Below are 20,740 nucleotides of genomic sequence, written 5' to 3'. Positions count from 1 at the left end.
TCTTTGACCGTCCTTCCCTACTTGCTCGTTGATCAACTTAATTGAAAAAGGAACAAAAGAATGTTTATATCTATTATACTTGCACAATGGGACCCAATATCTTCTGCCAGAATTTATCAGCTCATATTCCAAAGACAGCACATGTGAAGAATCAGATAAAATCTTGTTTGTTGGATTGTGCACAACTCGAAGATGTCTTTTAGAGAACCAAGTGTCTTAATTCCCATGATTTTTCCTGCCACTCTCATCAGGTTATTTACTTGGGTTTTCATTTTTACTGTCAGATTCCCAAACCAAACAATAATCTTAAAATAGACTCTATTGTTGCTTTATAAAAAGTCATCATTATGCTGCTACTCACTCCGAATAATCTTAGTCTGTGTAAAAAGTGTAATCGCTGATGAATTCGTGCACAAAGACTTGACACCTGAGAGTGCCAATTAAGTTCACGATCAATATTCACTCCTAAATATTTATATGAATCAACCTGCTTAATGTCTTTATCATAAACCACAATAGAGCTCCTATAGAGCTCTTCCTGACCTGGGGTCTATGATGACCTCCTCCATTTTCCAACCCAAGCTCATTCTGGAAACATAGCCCCGCGGACGATTCTGGAGACTGCGATTTACGTGGCCAGAGGTACGTAAAGGCCGCGTTTGGTTTTTTTCGAGCGAACGCCGCGGGGCGGTGTGGCGCTGCTCCGCCCCTCCTCTTCGCGCTCGCCGGCCGACGGCTCGCCTCCTAGGGCTTTCCCGACGCAATCAGTTTGTCCGCCTAGCTCACAGCGTTGCGTCGGCGGAGCGGAGGCCCCGGACGAGGAGGAGGAGGAGGAGGAGCCGGCCGCGGTGGACGACGACCGGGATCGAGTCCGGGGAACAGCACGTTCCGGAATTCAGGTGAGACGAAAAACGGAATCCGAAAAATGAGGGCGAGAACGCGGCGGGATCTGAAAACACAGTCGAAATCGAAGACGAGGGCTTTTGCTTTTTTTTTTTTTTTTCGATCCGGCGGCTTTTCGCGCGAGAACGGCGCGGGCGTGAACGCCGCGCGCTCCCGAGATCCGCGAAAACAAAAAAACGCTCGAATACGTACCTCCCGGGACGTAAATCACGGTCCGCAGAAACGTCCGCGGGGCTACGTTTCCACAATGAGCCCGGGTTGCCATTTTCTTAACATTAATTTCCAAATTGTGATCATCACACCAGCTGACAAACCATTCTACAGCCGCTCTATATTCCCCGATGCTGGCATCCTTTGTGAAAAGGTGCAATAGTAAAGTGTCATCGGAAAAACAAAACCAAAACCAAACAAAAATCTGACAAAAAGCTTGTGCTTGTGTGTATGGAAATGTATTATCCTCCCACCCTGTTAAATTTGATCTAATCCGTGTCCTGAAACACACCTCCTCTCCTGCTTTCACTTCTCATACTGACGGAGGGAGCGATTCGTTTGCAAATGAATCTTTGTTATGAACGTCTCCTTCACTGACAATAATACAGTTTCTGGCAGCGCAGCATCTCGTTGTCATATTTCTTTTGCATTGTTTGCTGATTTTATTCAACAAAACTAGCATAAACCGAGTGTTTAGTGCGAGCTGGTGCTCCTTTGCCTTATGCTGAATGCAGTAACTGACTGTATATGATCTTCAATAACGTGTCCTGTTTAGCACAAAAATTCAGAACATACAAAAACGTAAAAAACTAAATCTTACCTATGAAATGTTCTGCCTTTGTGCTTTGTTTTCTCGGTACTACACCTGTAGACAGCGCTAAAGTCCAGCATCTTCACATAGTAACACTGTCTTGACTAGTGCAGTTGTATGACACTGTACCAATGTGGCGGCGCTATTGTCGCATGCTCAAGGTCCCTATGTGATATCTAGTGTATATATCTATGATTCTTACTGTCAGAAAATTGTTATGGACATATATCTAGGACTATAAACTCAGCACACTGTTTTTTCACTGTTTAGTGAGCATTACGAGGGCCAATAGTTTAGACTTTGACTGTATATAATTATTAATAATAAATCTGATCTCCGAGGAAGCAATTTAACATTATTTTCTCACACATGATTAAATATCGGCAGCGTGTTGCTGACACAAAGGAAAGATTGTGTTAGAGATCTGCGCGGGACTAAATTTTGAATCCCGCTCCCGGCTGCACCCACCAGGTTTTAGCCTGAACCCGACCGCTCCAGCTTATATTGAGAATTTATTGTCCCGCTGCCCGCCCCGCCCCGTTTTCTGGCCGCTGCGCCCGATCCCGCTAAAGAGCGGGGGAGAACAAAACCGAAAATCCCCCAGCTATACAGTCCAGACAGCCAAGCTGTCTGTATAAACACACACACACAGCACCAAGTACACACACACAGACAAATCTCTCTCTCATACGCGCGCGCGCACTAACACACACACAAGCACCAAGCAGACACACAGGCGTTTGCTGTTATATCAACTCAAAGGCTTGTAATACCATGTATCAAGTACCAATGTAATAGGTTTTATATAAAGGTATATAAATACTGAGTCGCGCCAGCTCCGGGCTGCAGCGCACATTACTCTCGGGCCGATTCCGGCGCGGATGTGGCAGCATCGGCTCGCTTACGGCCGCCGCATATGGCCCGAATTGATTAGGGCCGGAATCGGGCAGTGAGTCCACAAGCATCCGGAGTCCGGCAGCCGGAGCCGGGCTGAGTGGTAAGTCTCCGGCAGGCGAGAATCTAGCCGGAACTGGCCCGAGTGTATTTTGCTATCTGGGAAAGCTCTCTCTCTCTCATTCGTGCGCGCGCTCACTAACATACACACACAAGCACTAAGCACACACACAGGCAAAGCTCGCTCTCGCTCTCTCTCTCTCTCTCATTCGCATAGCAATATCCGCGATATAGCTAGACAGCCCGCTCCCGTCCCAAATTAAACCCGTTACCGACCGCTCCCGCGATTTATTCTGAAATGTATGCAGACTTAATGCAGACCTCTAGATTGTGTCGTAGCGGAGTAGTGTTACTCAGCAGAAATCTGTGTGTCCAGTGTGTGTTTGTGGTTTTCATACCCAGTTGTAAATGGGTCACACTTCGGTTTCCCAGCAGCATGATGAATTTAGCCTCGTCTGTGCCCCACTGTGCCTCTCCTGCCTCATACAGCTCCTATAATCACATTACACACACACACACACACACACACACACACACACAAAGTATATAGTCATTTTTTTAAATGATTTCATCATCACTAAAATGACTTCATTATGTAACAGCTCATGGGCGACACAATGGCTCAGTGGTTAGCACTGTCGCCTCACAGCAAGAAGGTCACTGCATTTCTGTCCAGTTGGCTTTTCTGTGTGAAGTTTGCATGTTCTCCACGTGTTGCCGTGGGTTTTCTCTCACAGTCCAAACACATGCCCTATAGGTGAATAGATTTCCCAGTACTGGGTTGCAGCTGGAAGGGTATCCACTGCACAAAACATGCTGGAATAGTTGGTGGTTCATTCCGCTGTGGTGACCCCTGTTATGTTTGTTAGTTTTCTTTCTTTGTGTATTTATTTTTCTCACCCGCCTCTCCGCTTGCTCAGCCCTTAGGGTTCTTATTGGTTTACCATCTGTCCATCATCATTATGACGGTGTCGGTTCCACCAATCCCAGGATGAGCCGCAAGGATTTAAAGCCCCGACAGACCAGTGTGTGGTGTGCGCTCTGCCTCGGCATACCTTTTGTGCAATTTGTTTGTGATATGCTTAGGTGTTTAGTGATTATCTCAGTTTACTGTGATATTAGAAATCTTGGTGTCATGTTTGATAGAGCTCTGTGTTTTAATAGCCATGTTAAGTCTATTGTACGTACATGCTTTTTTCACCTGAGGAACATTGCAAAATTAAGAGATATGGTGTCAAAGGAAGAGATGGAGATGCTTGTTCATGCCTTCATCTCTTCTAGATTGGATTATTGCAATGTTCTGTTCACTCGTCTGAACAAATCCTCCATGGAGCGATTGCAAGTTGTGCAGAATGCAGCTGCGAGGCTTTTAACCAACACCAGTAGGAGGTCACACATTACACCTGTGCTTAAGGCACTTCACTGGCTCCTTATCAGTTTTATTGTAAATTTTAAGATTCTGGTCATTACATATAGAGCTTTGCATGGTCAAGCACCCCTGTATATTCGAGATCTTTTAAGCCAGGCGTGTCCAAACTACGGCCCGCGGGCCATCTGCGGCCCGCAATCAGTTTTGTGGCGGCTCGCGAGGCTTTTTATAAATATCAATAGAATCTGGCCCGCTATACAAAAATGAACGTAATTCAATAAATAACCACCGGGTGTCGCTATTAAATGCATTCAATTAAGCAGCAGTTCTTGTTATGATCTATCTATCTATCTATCTATCTATCTATCTATCTATCTATCTATCTATCTATCTATCTATCTATCTATCTATCTATCTATCTATCTATCTATCTATCTATCTATCTATCTATCTATCTATCTATCTATCTATCTATCTATCTATCTATATACACACAGTTACAGTCTGATGTATTAGCCCCTCTTTGATTTATTTCTTCTTTTTTTAAATATTTCCCAAATGATGTTTAACAGAGCAAGGACATTTTCACAGTATGTCTGATAATATTTTTTCTTCTGGAGAAAGACTTGTTTGTTGTATTTCGGCTAGAATAAAAGCGTTTTTAATTTTTTTATGAACCATTTAAGGTCAAAATATATATATATATATATATATATATATATATATATATATATATATATATATATATATATATATATATGCGTGTCTGTGTGATGTGTGTAAAATTTGGCCCGCGACAACGTTGTTTTTTTTGTATCTGGCCCTCGGCCCAAAAAGTTTGGACACCCCTGTTTTAAGCAGTCACTTATGCAGCCGGTCTCTGAGGTCTTCTGGCAAAGACCTTTTAGCCATTCCAAGAACTCGCCTTCTGTGTGGCGGCTCTGGAACTCTCTCCCGCTAGCACTGAGAACTCAGGGATCACTTTTTAAAAAGCATTTAAAGACGCACCTTTTTGGTCAAGCTTTTAATTAACAGTATTAGTGTTTCTGTATTTGCATTTTTAATTAGTTTTAATATGTTTTAACATCTCTTCTCTTATTGTCCTGGGTTCTTTTACTTGTCAAGCGCTTTGTGACTCAATGTCCGGGAAAGGTGCTATATAAATAAACCTTTACTTACTTTACTGTCGTAATTCGAGTTTGCTTGTTGAACTTCGTTGGCCTCAAGTTAAATATTGTGAATATATATGGTTATTGTGTGGTTCCATGCCCGTAGCCAGGGGGGGTTTGGAATTTTTTGAACGAATGAATAATTTAATTATTTTATGTAATTTAATATTATATAATATATTTATTATATAATTAATATAATATATTTATATTCAATATATATTGTAATAAAGTGTCATTTTAAATAACTCTGGCCAGTAATTTGAATCCTATAGAGCTTCAAAGCCACAATAATGTGACGCGAGTCCAGAATTTGTCCCAAATGAGCTAGTTTGTCCTATTTTCATCCTATTTTGACTGCTCTGCCATCATAAATAATGAAAATATTCCATAAAAAAGGCTTTTTTTTTTTACCAAAGAGGCAAAAAAAAAATCTAAAGAATTAATTATTATTGTATTATTATTATTATTATTATTATTATTATTATTATGTTTTAAATATTAATAAATTAATAAATGATAGTTTTTTTTACTTTAAAACTTTAACAGATTGCTATTTTTTCCTAATGACATATGATGTAATAAACTTGTATTTTAAAAATTAGTCTTGTTTGAATTTTTTTAACTGCAGTTTTTAGGAAATATTTTTAGAACATCAAAAAGTGTGGTTATGATGACATCTGACTAGCTAATCCAGCAAAAAAAAGTCACTAAAATGCAGTATTTAAATCTCATAGTTAAATAGAAACTGAGGTGTGTAACTGCTAAAAGATCCACTGAGAAAAAAAGCACCACCCCTTACACCAGGCTGGCTACGGGCCTGGGTCCTAAACTTAGCCTTTGACCATCTTGTTAGGTTTGTTTTCGTTTAGATGGATGTTTTGTTAGATTAGTTTGAGTGTTTTGCCACTTGTGTAATTTTGAGTTTTGTAGTTTAATTAGTTCGGGTGTCGTGTACACTGAAGATCTGGGTTTTTAATTTTTTTGTCACAAAGTTCAGACTTTAGATTTAAAGATTGTTTTGTTTTGCTAACTTCTTTGATTTGGCTTGTACACTCATTGTTTTTGCTTAAAGATAATAATTATAAATGTTTATTTTTTTTACATTTATTATTGTTATATATTGTTTAAACCACTGAGTAAAAAAAGCTTAAAAAGAGAATTGATTCCTGCCTCATCCTTGATTTGTCGCACACATTACACCTGTCTCACCTAAATGTTACAGCATCCCACTTTAACATCTTAAAATCGTAACAACCCCTGATAAATAAGTGACTAAGCCGAAGGAAAATGAATGAATGAATGACTGAATTTAACAACTAGTGTACACTTTTTTATAAGGAAAATACGCTCAGATACTTCCCTGACATTGAGAATGTTTACAATAAAACAACACTAAGAGGAAAATCACTGTTTTTGTCAAACAAGTCTGTGTTAGCATTGCAAACATCTTATGTAACAAGACATTAGCAGAAAGTGGAGAATATTCTATTGCATAACTTCTTCATAATTTCGATGTTATTATTATTAATTTATTTTGTGATTGTTGTTAATATTTCAACGTCACCAGTGGTTGTGTAAGCATTTCACTGCATATCACACTTAAATAATCAGCAGTAATCAGCAGTGTATGCTAGGTCCCGACCAGTCTAGGGTTGGCGGGAACAATAACAAAAGTATAAATAAATTAAACTTTTAATTACTCCATTTAGGGTTTTCCCCTTCTCCTGTCCCAGCTTACAATGATCACAACAAGTCTATCGAGAAATAACAAGGTTCATTGTTTTAAACAATAAAGGTCTCAGAAGCATCTCTTCGGAAAGGAATCCGAGGCAAAATAATAAACAAAAAGTCAGCTAACTTGCGGTGAAATATTCCTAACTCATTCATTCATTCGTTTTCTTGTCGGCTTAGTCCCTTTATTACAGTTTTTCTCAGTCGCTTTGGTGCGTTTCTCACAAAACGAGTGCATTTCTGCACAACAGTTAATGCATTTCTCAAAACAATTAGTACAAACTGCAAAACCTAGCTGATAACCTGCAAAAGCGCATAACATGCTAAAAATGGAAAGTTCATTCCTCAAAAGCAAGTATTGACGTCAATCAAAGTGTCACTATCATCAAAATGAAAAGTCCTGACACCATTGTTTATGAACAAGATAGTCAAATGGCTTTGTCAGGTTTTCATTATGAGTTTACTCTGGACATTTTTTTCAATGCAAAAAAGTCAGATGTTGGTGGCACTTCATGAAAATGCTCAAGACAGCACTGTATACTATTTGCACAGCCATTTGAAAACTACAATAAAGTGAGACATCACTGCATTTAGTGAGGTATCTGAGTACAAGACACTGAATATGTATGTTTCACATTTTTACTCTGCATTTGCTCTTTACAATCCTAATTTACTCACAGCATTGTGCAAAAGAATAAACACACCCTTATTTACAACAAACATAAACTCCCTTTAGGTAGAGCTGTGCACAACTGTAGACAATATTGCAGTATATATTGAAACTGAACCTACAACATACACAGGTCTGTAAATCATTTATCAAATTGTTCAATTTTAAAGACATTTTTAGGAAAATAAAGATTACATTTTTATATATAAAGTTTGCTTGACCGATTTTGACATCAAGTTCAACATTTTTGTATGTAATGACTCAAGTAATGAAATGAGGACTGTTAGTTTTATATGCAATGACTATTCAGCATTTACATGTTTAGTTAATTTTATCTGACATGCCATAAGCAAATGATAATGTTATAAATAGCAGAGACTTGTATGAAAGCAATTGACGCATGTCCAAAAGCATTTGCAATTTGCTGGAAGGAATGAGAAACTGCTACTAGGATGTGCACAAATGACTAATTGTTTTGAGAAATGACCTGTTGTGCAAATGTAAATAGTGTAGTGAGAAATGCAGCAAAGTGAAATGAATGCGGAATGAATCGCCAACTTATCCAGCAAGTTTTTATGCAGCAGATGCCCTTCCGGCCGCAACCCATCTCTAGGAAACATCCACACACACACACTCATACACTACCGACAATTTAGCCTACCCAATTCACCTATCCGCTTGTTAAGTATGACGTCACGCGAAGCGGCTTCCAGGTCCAAGCGCTCTATTCACCTGAATGGGGAGACTCATAAAACGGTAATAATAAATGTTTACAACAGGATTTAATACTTTCAAAAATCACGATCGCAATATATATGTCCATGCCTAATATCCGGTGGCCAGAAAGTGTTTCATTTTTTTCATAAATTGTAAAAATTTTGGTATTTGTTATGCAGCAAGCCCAGAGAATGTTGTGTACACTCTGACTTTATGTAAAATTTACTTTAATGTGTGATATGAATAAAAAGTGATCATAAACGAATGATTTCTCAACTCAAATGAGTGGCGGCTTGGACCCGGAAACAGTATTACATATGTCACAAACACATCACGACTTAACAAGTAGATATCGCTTGTCTTTGGACTGTGGGGGAAACCGGAGCACCTGGAGGAAACCCACGCGAACGCAAGGAGAACATGCAAACACAGACCTTCTTGCTGTGAGGCGACAGCACTACCTACTGCACCACTTCACCCATTATCCTAACTTACCTGCTTAATTAAAAAGTACCCCAAATAAAACTACAACAAACTTCCCATTCTCCCTTGCTGCCACAAACCAGGAGAAAACGTTTTTAAAGTCAATTTATCCATAAATAATATACAGTTTTAATAAGTGAAAATAAAGCACACAGGCTCAGTTCTAATACAGCGAGCAGTTTAGGAAAGAAATAACGAAATCAGTCAATCACACCACTAAATAACTTTTTTTTTTTTTTTAATCGCTGTTACATGAAAAATCTGAATTCTGCCATCATGTATTATCCTTCTTAATTCCTCTGATACCAGTTTTATCGTGACTTCAGCAGCTCCCTTACCATGGTGTGGAAAAAATACTATGGAAATCAATGGGACGCATTCTTCAAAATATCTTCTTTTGTGTTTAAGAAATTCATTTCGGTTCACAACAACATGAAGGTGAACAAATGATGGAAGAATACTCATTTTGAGAGTCCAAACTAAGAAGTGTTGATTATTAAATATTTTAATTAATAATCTTTTTTCCATATATGGTTAATGTTTCTTCTATATTATTCATTCATTCTTCTATATCAGTGGTTCTCAAACTTCTTTCACCAAACACCACCGCAGAAAAAAATAACCATAATCACCGGTATTATAATAAAGTAGCGTAGTTGGCCAAATTAAGCAGCTACAGCACTGCACAGTTCGAAAATGAGGCAGAGTCATATTCATTCAACGAAATTATATTCTATACAAAATATGAAGTCGATCAGTCGGTTCTTGTCACGTGACTCGCAGTGCGGCTTTCTGAAAAATTAGGATGTTTTCAACTGGGGACACCTGGAATACATAAGCGCATCGTGCTGCAGTACTCATATTACTAGCCTGTGGGTTAAATTTTGGCACTCAAGTGACCGAGATGTAACAAGAGATTACGTTCAATTACGAATAAAAGATTTTTCAAAATAAATGATCGTTCAGTTCAGACTCAGATTATAAATAAAACGGAAATAATTAATGATTTTTTGTGCGACCCTGTACCAAATGATCTATAGAGCGGTGCCGGTCTGTGCCCCGAGAGTGTCAAGACCACTGCTCTAGCAAGTATCTGCTCTGCAAGCACCACGCACTTCATTCTGTAGTTCTGCGCCAATTAAATTGATTTTTAGCAGCTGATGACGCGATGTACTAAAGTAAACATTTTACGCGTTGTTGGTGTTATTGTACGAATCAAATTCATTACTCAGTGATTCCTTCGCGTACTACTAGAAGTAAGCCCGCGTACCACTGTTCTATATTATTCATTCACTCTCTATTTCAGAGGTCGTCACAGTGGAATGAACCGCCAACTATTTCGGCATATGTTTTATGTAGCAGATGCCCTTCCAGCTGCAACCCAGTACTGGGAAACACCCATACACACCCATTCTCTCTCTCTCTCTCAAACACACACACACACACACACACACACTCATACACTACAGACAATTTAGCCTCCCCAATTCACCTCTACTGCATGTCTTTTGGATCGAAAACCAGAGCACCCGGAGGAAACCCAAGCGAACGTGGGGAGAACATGCAAACTTCACACTGGTGTAACTGACCCAGCCGGGGCTTGAACCAGCGACCTTCTTGCTGTGAGGCGACTGTGCTAACCACTGAGCCACCGTGCCACCCCTTCCAAATGCTTAGCTGAACTTTTTAATATTATGTTTTAGATGTATTTTACATAATAGCATTGAAATGCAACACAGTTTTTTGTTCCTGATAATTTGTGCAGTTTCCCAACAAGTGACAATTTTGAACAGATGATCTTATTTTGCTAATCATTAACGAGTAATTTTTCACTTAAGTTATTAATGCACAACATTGAATGCAAACACAGCTAATGCTTTAGTACTTGCTGAATATAATTGACACTCACCTGAGCATCTTCCTCCACAAGGTCTTCACTAACAACATCATCTTCCTCTCTGGTCCCCTGAGAAGAAATCATCATTACTATAAAATCATTATTACTGAACAAACGCAATGCAGATCATAACAAATGCAATAAAACATCTTATTGTAAATATAATGTCTCAGGGTGAATAAATATGGAGGACAAAGCAAAATAAGACATGTGACAAATCAATAAAATAAAATAAAAACAGATAAATTAAAAAATAAAATGTTAAAAATAAAACAAAATAAATTAAATAAAATAAATAAACAAACAAATAAAAAATAAAATAAAATGCAACACATAAAATATAAAAAATAAAATATTTATTAAAAAAATAAAATAAACAAACAAATAAAAAATAAAAAATAATATTAAACATATAATACTAAAAATAAAATATTTAAAATAAAATAAACAAATGATTGAACAAATGAATTAAAAAATTAAATTAAATTAAATATAAAAATTTTATATTTAAAATAAAATAAAGCATGCTAGGATGTAGCTACTCGTTACTAGTTTCATATTAGATTCACAGATTTATACAAGATTTATGTATTTGATAACGCCTATTTTTACTGTAAAGAATTTGCATTAAAAACACTGCATGAAAAAATTAAGATGTGCAATAAATCTTAAAATGTACTTGAACAAAATAAAATGAGGCAGACCTTTTTAAAATGAAAAATAAAAAGATTTGTTTAAAGGCACAGTTCATCTAAAAATAAATTATTCATTTTTTACTCTCCCTCAAATGGTTGCAAGCTTTCATGTTTCTTTCACAAAAGAAAATATTTTTTAATTTAATTTAATTTAATTTAATTTAATTTAATTTAATTTAAATAAAATAAAATAAAATAAAATAAAATAAAATAAAATAAAATAAAATAAAATAAAATAAAATAAAATAAAATAAAATAAAATTATTTTTATTCAGGTACTGTAGGTCCAGCATTTTATCAAGGTCTACAAAAAAGCAATTAAATGTAAAAAACACTGGATAGTCTTAAAAAATAACTTATTAAATATACATTAATCCTTATTAATATATAAAAATTACTCTGCAACAAATCCCTTAAATTTAACAGCCTTCAGAACAGAAAAAGTAATGGAAAATAAATACATTTAATGAACAAAGTTATCGTGACTTTTGTTTTATTTAATGTAATGTTGTGTATATTTGTTTAATTATAATTGTATTGATAGTTAAAGCACCATGAGATAACACGAACTAAAAATGAACAATAATTAACTAACATGAACAAATACTGTCATTAATGTATTGTTCATTGTATTATTCATGTTATTAAATGCATTAACTAACATCTATTTAATGCAACCTTATTGTAAAGTATTACCAAAGGTGTTAAACACAACCATAAACCAGACCTGAAGCAAAACAACCAGCATCTTCTTAAAATGTCCAGACGTGTCACCTATAACATCTGCTTCCAGGTCTCGGCCGTATGCTGTGGACAAAATTACACTATTAGCTGTTTGTTTGAGTGTTTATTACAGGTTTACTGGTGTAAAACACTCACCATCTGAATACGCCTCAACCAGAGCATGAATCTGCTCATTGGTTCTGGAGGCCAGGATTTCAATCAAACATTTCTCATCTGTTCCGACTCCCTGTAAATCACAGCAGGTCAGTCACACAAAGAACAGCCCCACACCAAAAAACAAATACTTGAGTCATTACCGTAGTAAAATTACAACACTGTAATAAATTATATGATCAATTAGTCATGACAACATAGTTTAATAAGTTATAATTAACTACTAACATAAGTTAATCATGTTCTAACTTAATTTTATAATTTAAGCAACCTGTTTTAAGTCAGTTTAACATAACAAAAGTTCAAATGACTCATACGGTTAATTTGATTCAGCTGAAAAATCAAAGACAACTAGTATATTTTTAACCCAGGCTTATTGTGGAAACGCAGCCCCGGGGACATTTCTGGATACCGCGAAATACGTCCCGGGAGGTACGTATTTGTGCGGTTTTTGTTTTCGCGAATCCGCGAGAGGCTGCTGTGCTGTGCTTTTTCGCATCTCGAACACCTCTCGGGAGCGTGTCTCGGGAGCACCTGTTCTCGCATGAAAAGCTGCCAGAGGCCACTGTTGAGTGATGGTCTGTCCGACTGACCGAATGACTGAATGCCAATCGGCCGACCCATCCACCCTCCTCCTCCTTTTCTAAACCCAAGTGACCATTTACAAAAGCCGTCCAGAAAAGAAAAGCAAAAGCCCTCGTCCGATTTTGACCGAGTTTTCGGTATTCACCGCATTCTCACCCGACAATCACACCACCCGTAGCGTTCGCTCGAAAAAACGAAATGCCGCCATGTACCTCCTGCCACGTAAATCGCGGTCTCCAGAAACCTCCACAGGGCTACGTTTTCAGAATGAGCTTGGGTTGCATATTTTACTGTGTAGTCATTTAATATTTAATAAGTTCAAACTAAAGATGCATGATACAGTTGAAGTCGAAATCATTATAGAAGCCTAAGTCTAGTTAATCACTGAAGCTAAGCAGGGCTGAGGGCTCTATCACCGTCTTCCCACTCCACCATTATCTGGTGTGTGGTTAGCGTGCTGGTGCTGTTGTACTGTGGCTGCCGTCACATCATCCAAGTGGATGCTGCAACCCCCCCACCCCTCCCAACCCCTTAGTAGTGCGCCTCGCTTAAACATTGCTTAAATCACACAGGATGTACAGCGATGCGCAAATATCTTTACATATCAAAAAGAACCAAAGGATTAAAATATTTTTCAACTATTATTTTCTACATAAATATAAAAAACACTGCCTCCATGCCTCATCTCGGAGGGATATTTCAGTTTATTTACAACAACAGTTTATTATTATTAGCAGTTTTATTTATTATATGCATATTTATATTTGTTTTATTAAAAGTAGGATTAGATTTGTCCACCTGTCAGGTTTTAGACCTAATGGGGTAACCACACTTCATAATTATTGCTCATTTATTTGTTTGATACAAATTAAAATAGAATTTAGAAATAGTTTTGAACAAATCTTTGTGCTTACCAAACGAAATTAATTATGTAGTCTAATCAATGTCTGTGCGTACAACACGTTTTACTATCCACGAAAGAGAGAAAAAGAAAGTGAAAGCAAAGGTCGATTGAAGGAGGCTCGTTCTTTATCCTCACTCTGCAGTTGCTCTGTTTAACTGTTTTCTCACTAATGAAGCGTTCAGTTTTTCCACTTACAAAGTCCGCCATGTAAATAGCAAATTCTCCATGGCACGGCACAACTGACTTCTAAAGGGAATGTGAGATGAAATTGTTTTTTGCATAACTCATTGAGAGAATAAGCACAACCCTGCACAACCCTGTTAGACCATGCGCCGCAGCGCAGAGCATATTTATCAGTCCTTAAAATAGCAAAAGTGGATTCAGACACTCTCCTAATACTTTTGCGTCATGTGCTTTAGACTTTGTGCCTAAATCGCTAAAATAGAGCCCTAAAACTCATGGTGCAAAAGCATTCAGGCATTTGCTATTTTAAGGATGGTAAAATACACTTTGCACCAAGGCGCACGGTATAACAGGGTTGTGCTTATTCTCTTAATGAGATATAATCCTAACTTACCTGCTTAATTAAAAAGTACCCCAAATAAAACTACAACAAACTTCCCATTCTCCCTCGCCGCCACAAACCAGGAGAAAACGTTTTTAAAGTCAATTTATCCATAAATAATATATAGTTTTAATAAGTGAAAACAAAGCACACAGGCTCAGTTCTAATACAGCGAGCAGTTTAGGAAAGAAATAACGAAATCAGTCAATCACAACACTGAATAACTTTTTTTTTTTTAATCGCTGTTACATGAAAAATCTGAATTCTGCCATCATGTATTATCCTTCTTAATTCCTCTGATACCAGTTTTATCGTGACTTCAGCAGCTCCCTTTCCATGGTGTGGAAAAAAATACTATGGAAATCAATGGGACGCATTCTTCAAAATATCTTCTTTTGTGTTTAAGAAATTCATTTCGGTTCACAACAACATGAAGGTGAACAAATGATGGAAGAATACTCATTTTGAGAGTCCAAACTAAGAAGTGTTGATTATTAAATATTTTAATTAATAATCTTTTTTCCATATATGGTTAATGTTTCTTCTATATTATTCATTCATTCTTCTATATCAGTGGTTCTCAAACTTCTTTCACCACCGCAGAAAAAAAAAAAACATAATCGCCGGTATTAAAATAAAGTAGCGTACAACACGTTTTACTATCCACGAAAGAGAGAAAAAGAAAGTGAAAGCAAAGGTCGATTAAAGGAGGCTCGTTCTTTATCCTTACACTGCAGTTGCTCTGTTTAACTGTTTTCTCACTAATGAAGCGTTCAGCCAAGGTGCACGGTCTAACAGGGTTGTGCTTATTCTCTTAATGAGTTATAGGTTTGTTTTGAGTATGATGTACATTAAACCAATCAAGAGTCTCGTCTCACATTCCCTTTAAGAGTCGGTTGCATCGTACCATAGAGCATTTGCTATTTACATGGCAGACTTTGTAGAAGAACTGAACGCTTCACCAGCGAGAAAACAGTTAAACAGAGCATCTGCAGTGAGAACAAAGAACAAGCCTCCACCAATCAGCCTCTTTACTTTCTCTTTACTCCTTTACTTTCATGAATAGGAAAACGATGATGTACTCACTCCACTGAAGACTTTCATAAGACTACATATTTAATGTTGTTTGTTACGCGCAAAGATTTGTTTCAAAACTATTTCTCAATTCAGCTCTAATCTCCAGCAAACAAATAAATGAACGATAATAATGAAGTGTGGTCAAAACACTGAGTTATATCCAAACACACGTCCTGTTCTTATGCCCCATATGGTGATGTAGACATCTGCAAAACCCAACAAATCTAAACTTGTTTTTATGACAACAAATCTAAATATGCATATAATAAATAATACAGCTAATAATAATAACATTATACTAATGCAAATAGTCATGAATAAACTGAAAAAATCCTCCTGGGATAAGGCATGGGGGCAGTGGTGTTTATATATATATATATATGTAGAAAATAATAACTCTTGTAACATTTTAATCCTTTAATTTTGTTCACATGTAAAGATATTTGTGTATTGCTGTACATCATGTGTGTATTAAGACCTGGATAGGCTCTGCTATGGACTTTAGAGCAGCTTTTAGTTGGTCAATGGTCCAGTCTACACTGCAAAAAGTCATTATGTGATGCCTTGTAGATTTCAATAATATTAATATGTTCACTTCATAAAATTAATTTAGGGCATTTTTTTTTTTTTTTTGCTTTGAAATTAATAAAAAAAGGAAGTAAAAAAATCTAATTAATTTTATTATAAGAATTTTAGCTATTTTTATTGAATCATTTCAAAGAGAGAAAGTATTAATTAAATACAACGTGATTAAAATGAGCATTTTCAAATTAGCCAGGGCAAGGGCACAAGTCAGCTTAGCCGAGCAAAAGCGCGAGTGATGAGCGCCCGTCATGACCTTGAGGTGGACATCTCCGCAATTGTCAAAGGACATTTTAAAATGTACCACATTACCAAATAAACCGCATATTCAGTTCCCCAAAATAGCAACGTGCCAACAATGCGCATTAACACACCTCCTTTTCAGACCAGCACACTCATGAGTGGCGCAAATGGATTTGCTATTTAAACAACGAGGTGCAAAACGTGAAAATTACAGCTGTGCTGTTGCAACAAATCGTAACAAACACATCTTGCAGTTTATTGCACCGGGTGTGTGATAGGACCCATAATAAGTGATACGTGCTTTTATATATTGTATTTTGATTTTGGTCAGTGTCCTGTGACTTGGTTACTAAACGCATTTTATTTAACTTTTCTGTCAAGGTAATGATTTGATTTATAATTGAATGTTTAAAGTTATTTTATGGATTTTCTTTTTGATATTCTCTCTCCATGTTAGAATACATCTAGCATTAAAAGTACAGCATGATCAGGTCTTTATTAGAGGGCAAACCAACAAAAGCAGCAAGGGATCGAATACTTTTTACTCTCACTGTATATGTAGAAAATAATAACTCTTGTCAAGCAAATGATTTGATTTATAAATGAAAGTTTAAAGTTATTTTATGGATTTTCTTTGCCCAAAAAAAGAACAGTTGAATAATTAATAAAGGCTTTAAAGTAGGTTTTTGAATTTGGAATCATGCTAAAAAAATAAAATAAAAAAAGTGGAAAAATGGTCTGTCGTCATTGTCTGTTCATCATCGCTGAAATGACTTTATTATGTAACAGCTAGTGTACATTTGCATTGGATAAATACGCTCAGATACTTCCATGACATTGAGAGTGTTTACAATAAAACAATACTAAGAGGAAAATCACTATTTGGACAGATAAGTCAGAGTTAACATTGCAAACAACTTATGTAACAAGACAATAATCAGCAGTTTAAAATCATCGTTATAAGAATCAAAGGTTATGATTCACCTTAAAATCAGAATTCTGTTATCATTTATTACCCTTTTTAATTCCTCTAATATCATTTTTTCTGACTTCTGAAGATCCTTTTTACAGTATGGAAGAAATACTATGGAAGTCAATGGGACGCATTCTTCAAAATATCTTCTTTTGTGTTCAGAAGGATAAAGAAAATAATTCAGGCTTACAACAATATGAAGGTGAACAAATGATGAGAGAATTTTCATCTTTAGTGTTAATCATCTTTTTTAAGAGTCCAAACTAAGCAGTGTTTGTTAAAAGTTATGATTAATAATCTTTTTATTTTCCATTTGGGATTAGTCCGATTTTCTCCTATATTAGTAGCTGAACACTGTGTGATTTTTAGCATTAAAATGCTCAAATTAATATCAGTCTCAGAGGAATAGACATAAACAAAACATAACTACTTTATAATTAAGGAAAATCACTTACCGATTCCTAATGATAGCAATGAAAAAACAAAACATGCAGTAAATAACAAGCTGATCTTGTGATATTGTGATTGCATGACCTTGTAAAACCCTCTACGACCTTCAGGGTTTACCCATTCGATTTAATCATGTACAAAACTATCAAATTTAGGATGATCACTTATTCCTTTATAGAGTTTACCACAGGTTAGAATAAGTGTGCTGTTTTTTTTATTTTTATTTATAATGATACGAATAAAACATTATTAAACCAATGACTGTTTATTACAACAAAGCTAAAACATTTATGTAGACTCTGTGCTTTTAAAATATTTTCTTTGCACTTTTGACATTACACTTTAAAAAATGCTGCGTTGTTTTGATCCAGTGGGTCACATATGGACAAGTCTAATGTTGAAAAAGTATATTAAATTTTGTAAACCTAACTGTTTGGATTGTTCATATTTCACCTAATGTTGTCTGAATACAACCCAGAATATTTAGTGTATATCAACAACCAATATTTATTTATTATTACAAAAAAATAACATGCACCAAAATTGCATCATAACACTTCAATCTGAATGTATAATCTGTCCAATCCATGCATGACTTAATGGTAGACTCTAAAACAAAATGCTGGGTTGTTTTGACCCAAACCTAACTGTTTGGTATGTCCATATTTGACCCAATGCTGTCTTAAAACAACCCAGAATATTTAAAGTATATATTAAAAACAGTTTTTACATAATATTCCACAAAATAAATCCTGCAACACAAATGCATCATAACTCTTCAACCTGAATTCATAATGTATTTAATCCATGCATGATTTAATGGAAGACTAAAAATGCTGGGTTGTTTTGACTCAATAGTGGGTCAAATATGGACAAACCGAATGTTAAGTTAATTGTATTTAATAAAAAGTGTATAAGATTTTTATTAGCTAACTGTTTGATTTGTCCATAATTGACCCAATGTGGTCTTAATACAACCCAGAATAATAGGAGTATTACAAACAGTATTTATATTATATTCCCAAAATATAACATGCACCATAAATGCATCATAACGCTTCAATCTGAATCCATAATCTTCAATCTTTGCATGATTTAATGGTACATTCTATAAAAATGTTCTATAAAATGAAAATTAAATATTAAAATAAATATTAAATTAAAATATGGTCAAACCCAATGTTGGTTTAATTTTTTTAATAAACATTTAATTAAATCTTTTTAACCTAACTATTTGATATTTTCCATATTTGACCCAATGTTGGTTTAATAAAACCCAGAATATTTAAAGAGCACATTAACAACAAATATTTATTTAATATTCCACAAATATAACATCAATGCATCATAACTCTTCAATCAGACTGTAGAATCTGTTCAATCCATGCATGATTTAATGGTAGACTTTAAAAAAAAAAAGCTGGGTCGTTTTGACCCAAGGTTGAGTCAAATGTGGACAAACCCCATGTTTGGTTAATTTCTTTTAACAAAAAGTATATAACTTTTTTTAACCTAACTGTTTGATTTGTCCATATTTGACCCAATGTGGTCTTAATACAACCCAGAATAATTAGAGTTTTAAAAAGAGTATTTATATAATATTGCAAAAATATAACATGCACCATAAATACATCATAATTCTCCAAACTGAATTCATAATATTCAATCCATCCATGATTTAATGGTACATTCTGAAAAATGCTGGGTTGTTTCGACCCAATGTTGGGTCAAATTTGAACAAACCAAATGTTGGTTTAATTTTTAAAATTAAAATGTAATTAAATCTTTTCAACCTAACTATTTGATATTTTCCATATTTGACCCAATGTTGGATTAATAAAACCCAGAATATTTAGAGTGAACACTGTAAGAGGCTGTATGTGTTCGTATATGTTGCATTTATTTATTTATTTTATATTATCGCAGATGTTACAGTAGGCTATTTCGCATCTTCATTGATCCGCAGTTATAATCTTTCTTAACAAGTAAAAATATTGTCTTGTTTTTTTAGAAATAATAAGTCAAAAGTAAATGAGTTTTTTCCTAAACCAAGCTAAATAACTTGCCAATAGCATAAGCAAAATAATCTTATTTCAATGCAAAAATATATACTACTTTACTAACCCCATTGGCAGAGTATTTTGCTTGTTTTAAAGAAAAGCTCACTTAATTTTTATTCCTTTTTTCCAAAAATTGTATTTGTAGATATTTGGACTTGAAACAAAACCAAAACATTTTTTTTTGCTGTAAGATCAGAATTATAGTAATTGCAACTTTCAAAGTAGCATCTTTGTCAAATGGTAAATTACAAGTTGGAAACGCTGAGTAATGGCAGATGTAAGGAGTGTTTGGGAAATCAGGCTGAAAACGGTCATTAGTTTAGTGACGCGAGTGCTGCAGAAATGACATGCTTCACCTTCACATGTTTTGCAAATAGAAGTGAATAATGTAGTATTTTTTATCAGCAATAGCACAATATTATATACTATAAAATAGGAGTATAAAAAGTTGTGAAATACTATTTTAATACTTTTTTTTTCCAAAATGCAATATTTATAAAATAGAAATAATCACAATTTTCACTAAATTATTGATGCATAACAATGGATAATATTTATAATGGATAATAAAGATCAGATTTAAAAAAAAAAGGTATAAATTTAATAGGAGAAAAAAAATTAGATATATATTTGAAGTCAGAATTATTAGCCCCCCTTGATTTTTTTTTCTTCTTTTTTTAAATATTTTTCAAAATATGTTTAACAGAGCAAGGAAATTTTCACAGTATGATAATATTTTTTCTTCTGGAGAAAGTCTTATTTGTTTTGTTTTTTTCGGCTAGAATAAAAGCAGTTTTAAATTTTTTAAAACACCATTTTAGGGACAAAATGATTAGCCCCTATATTTTTTCTCGATAGTCTACAGAACCAGCCACTAGTTACCAATTAACCTAGTTAAGCCTTTAAATGTCACTTTTAGAGGTAACTCTCACCTAGGTAACTATATGTGTGTGTGTGACTTTTACCTATTTAATAGGTGTGTCCTCCTATTTAATTTATAAAAAAATAATG

The 20,740-nt window shown here is 35.2% G+C and overlaps 2 protein-coding genes across 2 annotated transcripts in view; both read right to left on the bottom strand.

The window, feature by feature from the left end:
* anxa6 (annexin A6) overlaps positions 1–12,365 on the bottom strand; it is a gene marked incomplete at its 5' end in the record, with an annotated part of 62,999 nt that extends 50,634 nt beyond the window's left edge. Inside the window, 4 exon segments of the mRNA NM_001002038.2 lie at positions 3,058–3,151; positions 10,711–10,767; positions 12,121–12,200; positions 12,273–12,365. Of these exon segments, the coding sequence (NP_001002038.2) occupies positions 3,058–3,151; positions 10,711–10,767; positions 12,121–12,200; positions 12,273–12,365 (324 nt within the window).
* The window catches only part of nsd1a (nuclear receptor binding SET domain protein 1a), a 1,446,438-nt gene that overhangs the window by 1,287,340 nt on the left and 138,358 nt on the right, over positions 1–20,740 (bottom strand). The gene's annotated exons all lie outside the window — the stretch shown is intronic.

This window comes from Danio rerio, chromosome 14 (genome assembly GCF_052040795.2).
Source record: "Danio rerio strain M-AB ecotype USA chromosome 14, GRCz13ab, whole genome shotgun sequence".
NCBI lineage: Eukaryota > Metazoa > Chordata > Actinopteri > Cypriniformes > Danionidae > Danio > Danio rerio.
This window is presented reverse-complemented; position numbering and strand designations above follow the sequence as displayed.